The sequence below is a fragment of the Salmo trutta genome, chromosome 33 (genome assembly GCF_901001165.1).
Source record: "Salmo trutta chromosome 33, fSalTru1.1, whole genome shotgun sequence".
Classification (NCBI taxonomy): Eukaryota; Metazoa; Chordata; class Actinopteri; order Salmoniformes; family Salmonidae; genus Salmo; species Salmo trutta.
Genome location: NC_042989.1, coordinates 12225382 through 12236958, shown reverse-complemented (window position 1 = coordinate 12236958; position 11577 = coordinate 12225382). Strand labels below are relative to the sequence as shown.

At 41.2% G+C, this 11577-nt stretch overlaps 3 protein-coding genes and 1 long non-coding RNA gene across 5 annotated transcripts in view; 2 read left to right on the top strand and 2 right to left on the bottom strand.

Moving 5' to 3' along the window:
* The window catches only part of LOC115172392 (melanoma inhibitory activity protein 2), a 28683-nt gene extending 28542 nt beyond the window's left edge, over window positions 1-141 (bottom strand). The window contains exon 1 of the mRNA XM_029729802.1: window positions 45-141. Coding sequence (XP_029585662.1) covers window positions 45-56 — 12 coding nt within the window. The 5' untranslated portion in view covers window positions 57-141. The remainder of the gene's footprint in view (window positions 1-44) is intronic.
* A 484-nt stretch (window positions 142-625) lies between these two features.
* LOC115172396 (uncharacterized) lies at window positions 626-1719 on the bottom strand. The gene is made up of 3 exons (XR_003871431.1): window positions 1400-1719; window positions 940-1027; window positions 626-796 (listed from the first exon to the last, which is right to left on the bottom strand). It is a non-coding gene; the product is annotated as an uncharacterized LOC115172396 (long non-coding RNA).
* A 215-nt stretch (window positions 1720-1934) lies between these two features.
* On the top strand, window positions 1935-4565 carry LOC115172395 (gem-associated protein 2). 2 transcript variants are annotated; one of them, XM_029729807.1, is made up of 10 exons: window positions 1935-2245; window positions 2355-2439; window positions 2809-2898; window positions 2984-3043; window positions 3129-3242; window positions 3352-3396; window positions 3522-3590; window positions 3677-3787; window positions 3968-4026; window positions 4104-4565. In XM_029729807.1, the coding sequence occupies exons 1-10, from the start codon at window positions 2127-2129 to the stop codon at window positions 4141-4143; spliced, it is 792 nt and encodes a 263-aa protein (XP_029585667.1). In that variant the 5' UTR covers window positions 1935-2126; the 3' UTR covers window positions 4144-4565. The 2 variants fall into 2 exon arrangements, with proteins under 2 accessions (XP_029585667.1, XP_029585666.1); XM_029729806.1 differs by having other exon boundaries at window positions 1936-2254.
* Window positions 4566-4923: 358 nt separating this feature from the next.
* On the top strand, window positions 4924-10712 carry pnn (pinin, desmosome associated protein). Its single transcript, XM_029729805.1, has 9 exons — window positions 4924-5080; window positions 6060-6131; window positions 6226-6303; window positions 7420-7495; window positions 7588-7682; window positions 7785-7860; window positions 8223-8378; window positions 8567-8705; window positions 8828-10712. Exons 1-9 carry the CDS (start codon window positions 4968-4970, stop codon window positions 10111-10113), a joined length of 2091 nt encoding a protein of 696 aa, XP_029585665.1. The 5' UTR covers window positions 4924-4967; the 3' UTR covers window positions 10114-10712.
* Window positions 10713-11577: the final 865 nt, after the last annotated feature.

Sequence of the window (11577 nt, the reverse complement as noted above, 5' to 3'; positions counted from 1 at the left end):
AACAGGTTTTGAGGGGTGTGTGTCTGTTCTCTCTGTCTCCTTACCAGTGTCATCATCTCTGTGGTGCTCTGTTTCTTTTATTTGCTCCACTGTAGCATTATGATGAGACTGACTTAAGTCAAGGTCCTGTGGGTCTGTTGTACCTGTCATTTCATCTGGATCAATGTTTTCCTCTCTGCCTGCTGCTGGTAGTCTCTCTTCAACTTTATCCTGATAAGACTGACAAAATGTAAGACATCTCTATTGCCAATATTCAACCAGGAGTTAGAAGGTGGGGGTTGCTCTTCCACTTCCTTTTCAATGGGCTTCTCCTCCTCTGGAGCTTTTTCATCAAAACCGAAGGCACTAGTCAGTCCATCTCCAAACCAGACAGACATTTCAGTTTGCTCCGTCTCTTCCTCCAATTGGTTCCCATCAATGTCCAAAGCACGTTTCCTGCTCCTGAAAGACTGTTCTGGGTTGTCTTCTTTGGGATCATCAGGGCTTTCCCCACCTAAACCAAGCCATCCAGTTACCGTAGTGTCAATCCACTGAGAACCACATTGTTCGCTAGGTGCAGGTTTGGTATCCTTGGAGAAGTCTTCCATTCCGGCCTGATTGGCATCTTTGTTCTTGTTACATCACTGCTCTGTGACGAAGGTTTGGACACAAAGACATCTTTGGAAGTTTTAGATTCTGGAGCATTATTGGTGGTGATCTCTTGAAATTCTGAACCAATATAAACTTCATAGTTCCACTCACTGGAGTCATTATCAATTAATGTGCCATACTCATCAATGCAGAATAAGTCATGTTTCTGGAAGGAACAGAAGAATAGCTTTAACAGAATGTCTTTAATAGAAAGGTTTAAAGCACTGATTATTCACCCTTTAATACACATACTTTCAGTACACATATACATTCCCAAAACTGAAATGCATAGAGCACTGCAAAGATTACCTGTGTGGCTACTTCTTTCTCTGTGATATGCATTAACTTCCTCAATTTTCACTGCATATTTTAGAAAATACCAATATCGTGTGTCAATCTGAAATACAGTTTAGGGCACAAACATTATTGCATATTTCACATTCAACAAAATATATGTAATTGATCGTAATTTTAGTTGTATTGCAGTACTTTTCTGTTATGGGTTGTAATGAAAAACGCTAACACTTCCTGTCCAGAGATCATCTCCTTTACCACTGAGTTTGTTGTAAACAAATATCACATCCCCTATTTTGAAGTTAAGGAATCTAGTCCTCTCCCTGATGATCTCTTGTGGCCCTGACCAGACTCAGAAAGCCTATGAAAAGTCACATAAGGTCATAATAGGAATTTTTACTTTAGAGGAAAGGATAGAAAAAACGAATTTCTTTAATGAGATGCATATTTCTTTCTTCTCTTGTTGTGTACTTACTTTCATAATCCCCAAGTTAGAGTTGGAAAAATGCAAATAGTAAATGTCCAAAAGTATATCGTTGAAATAGCCATATTGATGTTGGAAAGTCCAGTTATGTAAAATGGTCCAGATACTAAAACCTGACTAAAGTAGTCCTTGAGGTGAACAGTCAGGATGCATTGAACTACATTGTGTCAAATTGACATTGCCTTCAAGCTGTTGATGTCACATCTCAACAAGTATGGACGTGTCAATAGCTAAATGAGGGATTCAAGATACAATGTAACTGAGGGGTAATGATTAACTTCGTGCGCTTGTAACAAGATATCAATTATATTTTATTAAGAGCTGATCAATAAGAAACACAAACAACCAATGATTAGGTAAGTATCTCCCTTCAGGTGATTTAAACTAATTGTATAGTCATTATGGCGTAGTAGATTTTGTTAGAAAAAAATATGTGGAACATTCTATTTTCGACTTCGACCTGTGGAACTTAGAACGCAAAATACCCCGTCTTCTTTGAATCGCCATGGCAACGGGTGCATTCTTTATGCGTCATGATTGATTCGAAAGTCGAACAAGATGGCGACAACGTTTGTTTTGACGTGGGATTTGTGTCGTTATCCAACAAAACAACCTTTATAATGTGATATTTTAAGAAGTACAATAGTAAGTGCAACGGTCATTGGTTAATTTAACATTATATCAGTCTGACACTGACCATATAGTTTGCAGCATCAGCATGAAATCTGACGTGGAGGAACTGATGCCCAGGCTTCTGCCTGTGGAAACATGCGGCATTGAAACTGGGGAAGACTTCAATCTTAACGAGCCTCCAAGAAATCCCCAGGAATATCTGAGGCAGGTTCAGTAAGTCCCTCAGCTCTGTCTTTTGATATTTTTTTCAAGCATATGATCAGGAAACACGCATTCACGTAAGTAAAAACAACACTGCCTTTCTCATTTTCAGATTAGAGGCGTCTCTCTGTCCAGATGTTGTGGTGGCTAAAATTGATCCAAAGAAATTGAGAAAGAAACAGACAGTGAATGTGTCGGTAAGTTTCACCACACTACCACAAATTAAATGTAGCCTACTGTCTTGATTTTCCCCAGCCAACACATATTTTTTGGGCTCCTGAGGGGCGCCGCGGTCTAAGGCACTGCATCTCAGTGCTAGAGCCGTCACTACAGACACCCTGGTTCGAATCCAGGCCGTATCACAACCGGCCGTGATTGGGAGTCCCATAGGGAGGCACAATTGGCCCAGCATCGTTCAGGTTTGGCCAGTGTAGGCCGTCATTGTAAATAAGAATTTGTTCTTAACTGACTTGCCTAGTTAAATAAATAAATAAAAAATGTATAAAGGGGAGAGAGAGCGAGAGAGTCTGTCTGTATAATTTCCTGTTAAATCTTCTATTTGGTAGCTCACGGGTTGCCAAGCTGCTCCACAAGGATTTTCACCGAGTTTAAAATGGCAGCAGCAGCAAGTCAGCAACTTCTCAGAAATAAGACGGGTAACTATAGATTTGACTACCCTTTCGAGTTGTTTGTCACTTTGTTTTGAAGTGACTTATTCTGATAATGTTTTACTACTTGCAGAGTATCAGTAAGCACAGACTACACTGGAGTGGTCAAGCTTTAGATGACAATGTGTTAATGGTAAGTATGTGGATGATTGTTGTTGTTGGTAAAAGTGAATTGTAAAATACAGCAACTTTAAAGTATGTGTTCTGTCTGTATCTAGCCAAAACAGGATGCAGAGGAACAATGGAAAAAGTTCTGCCTGGGTGAAAATGTTTATTTGAACTCTCCTCCAACTGACCCTGTTACTGAAGATCCAGGCCTTGATTATGTTAAGGTAACTGTATATAGACCACAGAGGAAATATTTAAGTGATGCATCTTGCAAGATTTCTGTGTAAAAATGGACATTAATAATGTTTGATATTTACCCACCTGTTTCACCAGGTTGGTTTTCCACCTTTCCTTAGCATAGTGAGCAGGTTAAATCAGGTGAGTGTTTTCACAGCATTGGCATGATACTTACTACACATATTTTTCATCAATTGATGCTTTCTTTCATTACCTCAATGACAATACTTGTGTTTGACACTCTCTAAATGATTCTTTCCTTCTAGGCCACAGTCTCTGCAGTTTTGGAGTACTTGATAAACTGGTTTGAAGAGCGAGAGTTTGTCCCACAGTTAGTAAGTTCAGTTTCTTTAATATTATCAATACAGAGTTTGTGCCTTTTTTAATGCTTTCATGGCTAAAATGTGCTCAACTTCTCTAGGGAAGATGGCAGTATGCACTGCTGGCTTGCCTTGAGAAACCTCTCCTCCCTGAAGCACATTCTCTAATAAGACAGCTGGCCAGACGGAGTTCTGAAGTGCGGACCAATCTGGTAGGGTGATATAGTGGCTTGTATTAATGTTGAGATGAAAGGTTGCAAACCAACTTCCTTATGGAGAATTAAAATGTAACTACATTAATGTTAGATGCTCAAATGTTTGCATGATAATATTAGATAATGATGAACAGAGTATATTGTAGTCATTTTGTTTTTCTTTCTTTCCCATTACAGGAACACCAAGAAGATGAAAGGTTGTCTCCTCTCAACTTGATGATCTGCCTTGTTGCTAGGTAAGTTTATTTGACTTCACAAACTCATAGCCAGGAAACCGTGTCATTTGATTGCTCATGTTTTATTTTTTACATAGGTACTTTGATCAAAACGACTTGGCCGATAAGGAGGACTAAATGGGTTGATGAAATCCACGATGAGGCTGAAACTCATCACCCCATGAGCTGTAGCTCTGAACCCATCACCATGCTCAGATTTGGGATCCACAGGGAGTTGTACTGTGGCAATTTGAAGCCTTTAGATAAAGCAACTATTGAGTCTTATGGAGAACATTTGACCCAGTACATTTGGCATTTAGAAAACACTCTTATCCAGAGTGACTTACAGAAGCAATTAGGTTTAAGTACCTTGCTTAAGGGCACATCAGCATATTTTTAACTTAGTCTGCTCAGAATTCAAACCAGTGACTTTTGGTTACTGGTCCAATGCTCTTAACTGATAGGCTACCTGGTGCAATTAGACAGTTTCTTTTTTTCTATTACAGTTTGTGTTCACTTTCTGGTATTGCTGGAATTAAATAAAATGTTTGCTTTCACAATTGTTGTGGCTTCCATCTCTACAAGCACTGCTATGCACCATCAAGAAAAACTGTATGCCATAAAGACATTGGACATCCTTTATTCTGAATTAGTGTTTTAGTGACTGTTACCAGATATTTTAGGCTCCACTGTTCTGTGGTGTAACTCTAGGACCAAAACAACCAAATTACAAATGATTTGTCATTATCAGAATCATTCATTGATGAACAAACTAATGGAGGTGTTGACTGGAGAAAGCTTACAATTTATGGCCGTGTGCGTTTAGATAACGAAGTTGCCGATTGGGCTTTTGAGTTGTCAATCAAGATAGTGAAACGCGCTTATCACCCAGTGATGCTTTGCGACGAGCGACCAACACTTAGCTAGCGTGCCCGTGAGGAAATGTAGTTACTGTAGCTAAGATGGCGGTGGCAGTGGGATCTTTGCAAGCCCAGCTTGAGAAAGCGAAAGAGAGTTTGAAAAATGTAGACGATAATATTCGTAAATTAACTGGTCGGGATCCTAATGAATTGAGGTATGACAAAAAGGCATTTTAAAACGTAAATTGTATTAACATTTTCAGCATTCGTTCGTCCTCTAGCTAACTATGCTGAATAGCTAGCAACAAATGCCAATCCCACGACAAAAATGGCATCTCCCATTCTCGTGCATAACCAGCTAGCCGCTTGGTTGCGTGCCTGTGCTGTCGACTGGAATCGGCCGTGTGCTAGTTGGCTAGCTAGCTTCAAGTACAAATACTTATGCAATTACTATAATTAGGTAACTAACGTTACTGTTTTTACTTAGCTAACGTTATGTCCATACATTATTGTTCAACTGGTAAAGTTAGCAAGTTGGCTAGCTACTCGGTTGTTGTTCGCTAGTGTCCTCTGGCTGGCTCGTTTCGATTCAGTTTCATGTTGACTAGTCAGAGTAACTAACGTTACTTGAAGTAACAGTAGTTAGCTATGCCATATTGATATTTTTGGTCTTTATTCTTTTTTTTTTATTTTATACCCCCCCCCCATGTAACGTTGGCTACGTTTTTCTAAAAAATAATGACAGTTACAGTTAGCTCTGGTCGATCTATGTTGACGTTACATCTAAATGTAATGGAGCAGGTCTCGAACCCTCGACCTTCATGGCCTAAGACCAGCGCGCTATCGACTGTGCCGCAAAAGCATGCTCGTACGGCAGAGTCGATTTCCGCGCTTATAAACCCAGGGTCGTTACACTACTCCCTCCTTTCAAAGGGCGCGTCCTCGCGGCTCTACGTCTTACAGGAACGCGCTCACCGCCAAGCACACGCACTGTCGTGGATGCAAGGTCCAATCCCACTTCTGACACCAATGTAATGAAACAGCGGGGAGGGAGCAGGTCTCGAACCCTGGATCTTCTAGCCCAAGGTCCGGCGTGCTATCGACTGTGCTGCAAAAGCATGCTCAAGTGGCAGAGTCGATTTCCGCACTTAAAAACCCAGGGTCGTTACAGTTATTTCACTGTTTTCCTTACAGACCGGGCCAAGTTAGACGGCCAACCATCCCAGGTGTTGGAGGAGGTAGGGGGCGAGGAATCAACTTGTTGAGGTAAAACACATTTCATATTTAGGCTTTCTCTCCAACAGTATGTGTGATGTTTGTATTTCATTGAGCTTTATGTCATATTTGTATTTGTCTGCAGACGTGGACTCTCCGACATCAGCGGTGGACCAGGAGGACCCCCAGTGAAACAGAGGGATATTGAAGGGGCCCTCCTGAGGTAAGCGTAATCTGTAGATCTTGCCCATTTCTAGATGTAGTGGAGATGAGTCCCTAGCCATGGGAAGTAGGGGTGTTACAACACCCCCTGAAAATCGGAATAAAAATGTATATAAAAACAATTCTCAATGGGCCTTCCTGTGTTAGGAATCCAGGCTGTAGGGAGTCCCATAAGGCGGCGCACAATTGGCCCAGCATTGTCCGGGTTTGACCGTTATAGGCCGTCATTCTTAATAAGAATTTGTTCTGAACTGACTTGCCTAGTTAAATAAAGGTTACATTTAAAAAGTAGTAGTTTATTATTATTATTATTAACTGACTGATATAGCAGTCTGCAGCACAGGGATTTATTTCTCTCACAAAAGTAATGTTAGTGCGCTGGGCCTTTACTACTGCTGTATTAGTGTATCGATACAGCCATCTGCAGCACAGGGAGAAATGTTTTTATTTATTTTTTTATAAAATAGTAGACAAATTAAAACATTGCGTTGTCAGAACATATAATTATTAAAAGTAAATATCCTCTATAAATCACACTGGATATGCAGGGAGGTTGGTTCAAGTTGTCTTTCAATTGCATAATCTCCTTACTCTGTCTTGAGCTTGCTCTTTCGGTTGCAACAATTGATCAACTGGTACTGGCTCGCAGTGTGTTAGGACGTTTTAGGGATTAATCCAGCAAAATAAAATGTACAGATCTCATACATGTCCTCTAAAGAGATTAAGTATTTTGAAGATGAAGTAATTTTTGCTTCCCTCATCCTCTAATGCCTGGTTGAGTCGTTAACAAAAAAATCTAAAACCAGTGCAAATCCGCTAGCTACTAGTTACCGTACACAGGATGGATGCACAGACAAGTGAAACTAATAGACACTGAGGATATTGACAAGGCAGATAGCCAAAGGGAGACGTATATTGCGCAAGAACCCAACTTTCACTTGGTAGGATGTCATTCTTTGTTGCATGATTATTGCAGTCACTTCCATATGGTGTCACTTAATCGGCAGTGGGCACTCCTAAAAAGGTATTGCCCTACACCTGGTGGCATTCAAATGGGTTTCTATTTGATGTGGCCTGTAAATCACACATTTGTATTGCTCATGTCTTTGTTGTATAGGCTGGCCGGTGACCAGAGAGGGAGGAGAGATTCACGCCATGACAGCGACGCTGAAGATGATGACGATGTCAAAAAGGTAGACCATCATTATACACTCACTGTCTGAATGAATCTTTTACCTTGATGTTTTAAAAGTCCAACTCTCCACTTGCCTTTGTCCAAACACAGCCAGTGTTGCAGTCATCAGTAGTAGCTACCTCCAAGGAGCGTACACGTCGAGACCTGATCCAGGATCAGACCATGGATGAGAGGGGAAAACAAAGGTAACATGTCATTGTACATGCGTAGGGAAATAATGGTCTTTAGTTTGTATCTCCAAGAAATCATGTAAATGTTATTCTTTGTTTTGTCCTTTTTCCCTATAGGAATCGACGCATGTTTGGCCTGTTGATGGGAACATTACAGAAATTCAAGCAGGAATCTAATGTGGCAACGGATAGGGTAGGAATATTGTTTACTCTAACACTGGTGAACTAGTACTCTAATACAGTAAATGCATGAAAAGTCACCATACAGAATTAAGCCTTTGAGCTAGCTTGGTGAAAATTATTCCAACCGTTATGCTATAGTTTGGAATATTTGCTAATGGGGAAATTGTATGTATGTATGTATGTATGTGTATATATATATATATATATGTGTGTATGTATATATATATGAATGTATGTATATATATATAATATATATATGTATGTATATATGTATATATATATATATATGTATGTATATGTATGTATATATATATATATATATGTGTGTGTGTGGAGATATAGTAAAAAAAAAAAAAAAACATCTCTTCTCAGCAAAAGAAACGCATTGAGATTGAACAAAAATTGGAAGTTCAAGCTGAACAAGAGCGCAAAAAAGTAGAGGGCGAAAGACGAGAGCTCTTTGAGGAGAGACGTGCCAAGCAGACAGAGCTGAGACTGTTGGAACAGAAAGTGGAGCTTGCTCAGTTGGTAAAGACTTTTCTTGAAACTTGAAAGCAATATTCAACCTCATTGGTTGTGCTGGTGCTAAAAATATATATATTTTTGATCTGTAATAACATTGCACTAAGGTGAAATGAAACCTTTGTGTGTGGGTGACCGTTTTCCCCATATGTAGATGGGACGATTGAATGCTCATTAACTTTTTTGTATTCTAGCAAGAGGAGTGGAATGTGCACAACACAAAAATTGTCAAGTACATCCGCACAAAGACCAAGCCACCCATCTTCTTTCTGCCTGGGAGGATGTGCTCAGCCACTCAGAAGCTCTTAGATGAGTCTCAGAAAAAAATGAATAGTAAGCAATTGTGCAATTAGCCAAATTATTCTGCCCTCCAACAAGTAGCCATAATACACTTCCTATCCTTGGTGTGCATTGTGGTGTTACTGAATCTGTTTTTTATTTATCCCTGTTTCCAGTTATGTTTGAGGAGAGACGCGAGGCATTTGCTGAGCATCTGAATAAGATGGAGGCTCGGCCTCGGCGCCAGTCTCAGAGGGACACCGCTCTTGGTAAGGACCTGAAGAAAGAAGATCGAGAGGAGGGTAAGCCCACGGGTCAGGTAGTCAAAGTGACAGGTAACCGGTTTGATGTGGAGATGGAGGAGGAAGATGAGGCAACAATAGAGGAGGAAAAGAAGGAAGAGAGGGATGAGGGTGTAAAGCGTAAGGAGGACAGAAAGAAAAAGCCAGTAGAGAAAGTCGGGGAGCAGGAGTCTAAGAAGGGGGGGACTAAAGCAGATGAGATGGAGGAGGCTGAGGAAGACAGTCAAGACACTAGAATAGTGGAGTTCAGAGATGTGGGGGAGCAGATGGAGGCTACTGCAGTAGTGAGGGAGGCTGAAGGGCAGGCCAGGGATGGGGATCAGAAGATGGAGGATAGTCCAGTGGAGGTAGGTAATGAGAAAGGCGTAGAAGAGCAGCAACCGGTTAAGGTAGAAAAGGAGCCCCTTCACGGTCAGGACCTCACAGCTGTGTCAGACGACCAGGAGAAGAGCATTGAAATGCAACCAAGCGAAGATGAAGAGCCACGTACAGAAGTGGCCACACCCCTGCTCTCAGAGTGCAACCCTAGTGTGGAAGTCTCTGATGTAGTAACATCTATGGCTCCTGAGGTTCAGATCCCCCTACTGGAGGCTGGAACGGAGCCAGAGCCACTCACAACCGAGCAGAGCCAAGAGGCTGATCAAGTTGCCATAAAGCAGACCACTAATGCCCAGCCGGCCCAGGATGATGCTGCGGCTCCCAAGGAGCTGGCGCCCCCGAGCAAGGAAGCCAGCAGGGGACGTAAAAAGTCAAAGGACAAGAAGGGAGGCGGTGGTGGGAGAAGCAGCAGTAGCTCATCTAGCAGCTCCTCCGGCTCCTCGTCCAGTGGGAGCTCCGGCTCCTCCTCTAGTGGCTCCTCCAGCAGGAGCAGCTCCTCCAGTGGCAGCTCCTCCAGCTCTTCTAGCAGGAGCCGCAGCCGAGGGAGGAAGGACAAGAAGCGTAGGAGGAGGCCATCCGAGAGGGACAGGGAGAGGAAGAAGGCAGTAGTTGAGAGGAGCCACAAGTCGTCCAAGGGCAGTGGTCGTGAATCCAAAGGTTCCAAAGATAAGATCTCCAAGTCTGACAGGAAGAGGACCACCTCTGAAGGCAGCCGGTCAGGGAAGAGGTCCTCTCGCGGTGACAGGGATCGCAAGTCAGATAGGAAGGAAAAGAGGCGTTAAAGTTGAGTGAGTTCTGCTGTCATGTCATGCTTAGTTTTGTTTCTACTTTTGATAAATACATTTTCGTAACTGAAATGTTGTGGATTTCCTTAAATGCAATTCACCAGAAGAGGGAAGCTAAACTGCCTCCGTGTATTTTCTTGGAATAATGTGGGTTTTTAATCATCAAAGCTTTTTCTTTAGTCACCAGTCAGTTTTGACATGGTCTTGCCGCTTTGGTTTCTGGACTTCTTTTACCTTGATTTTTATTTTATTAGACTTTTGTATTGTCTGCTTTTACTGTAATTGATGCATCAAGTTTACATTTTCTCCCCCATCAATGTCTTTAATTTTCTATAGCATAGGAGCAATGAGAAGAGGGTGGGTTGCATACTGGTGTATTCTCTGAATCCAGTGTTGTAAAGGTGGTAGTTGTGCATTTTCAGTTGTATAATGTTGAACACTTGTAACCTACAGCTTTTGATCCATATAAAGCCAGTCTGACCATGCACAATGTCTAGCTATGCATTGTGGAAGACTCATGTTTTGGAAAGTAATGTTAATCTTTTTTTTGTCCAAATGAAACCTAAGCATCTTCAATAAAAACAAAAACACGATGACTTGTCTGAAATGGCTCCATGTCAATGTTCCAAGATATTTTTGTATTTTCCGTGCTAACAGCCTCATAGTCATTAAATGCCACTTTCAAATTAGGATGCTGAACTCCTGACTCCGTGTATTTTGGAATGTCGCTTTAGGATGTTTTTAGATGAATAACTGATGACGCATGTTTCATAGAATTCATGGACAGACTAGGACTTTTTATTTTAACATTGAACGTCTGTGTTATATCAATCTGTAATATGTCATTCATTGCCATAGTTCCCAGCCTTCATACGCTGTGCAAAGTGACTTGATTGAAGATAGTCCTATTTGAACATGGTGCAGGCAAAGAGCAATGTGTTTCTCTAATGCTAATGATATATTATTTAGATCAAGTGACTTGGATGAGTCCAGTACTAAATGTACAGATGGACAATTTAAGTTTGTAGATGACTGACCACCCTCTTCATAACTGGCATATAAATGGAAATATTAACACAAGGTTATTGGTTAGTGTGACTGGATACAAATGTAGTTAAACTGTACAAATCACACTGGACGCAAAGGCATTAACAATGTCTCTGAAATGTAAATTCCCAGAAAGTTGAGACGTTTAGATTTTATAGATGTTTAGTGCAGTCAGTCCTTAATTCTGGTTATACCAGAGGTGCAGTACTTGTAATGTCCACTTGGTGTCAGTAGTGCCTCAGTGAGTTTCTGTTGCTGACTCACTGGCTGCGTTTACACAGGTAGCCCAATTCAGATTTCTTTACACTAATTGATCTTTGGAACAATTGGATTGGCTTATGCCAATAATTGGGCAAAAGATCAGAATTGTGCTCCCTGTGTAAATGCAGACACAGTACTCGTGGACAAACAATA

Coding starts and splice junctions, on each gene's coding strand:
- pnn (XM_029729805.1), top strand. CDS start 4,968: ATGGCGGTGGCAGTGGGATCTTTGCAAGCCCAGCTTGAGAAAGCGAAA. Junction 7,496..7,587: donor ATGATGACGATGTCAAAAAG/GTAGACCATCAT, acceptor GTCCAAACACAG/CCAGTGTTGCAGTCATCAGT. Junction 8,379..8,566: donor AAGTGGAGCTTGCTCAGTTG/GTAAAGACTTTT, acceptor TTTGTATTCTAG/CAAGAGGAGTGGAATGTGCA.
- LOC115172395 (XM_029729806.1), top strand. CDS start 2,127: ATGAAATCTGACGTGGAGGAACTGATGCCCAGGCTTCTGCCTGTGGAA. Junction 2,440..2,808: donor AACAGACAGTGAATGTGTCG/GTAAGTTTCACC, acceptor TCTATTTGGTAG/CTCACGGGTTGCCAAGCTGC. Junction 3,044..3,128: donor TAGATGACAATGTGTTAATG/GTAAGTATGTGG, acceptor GTCTGTATCTAG/CCAAAACAGGATGCAGAGGA.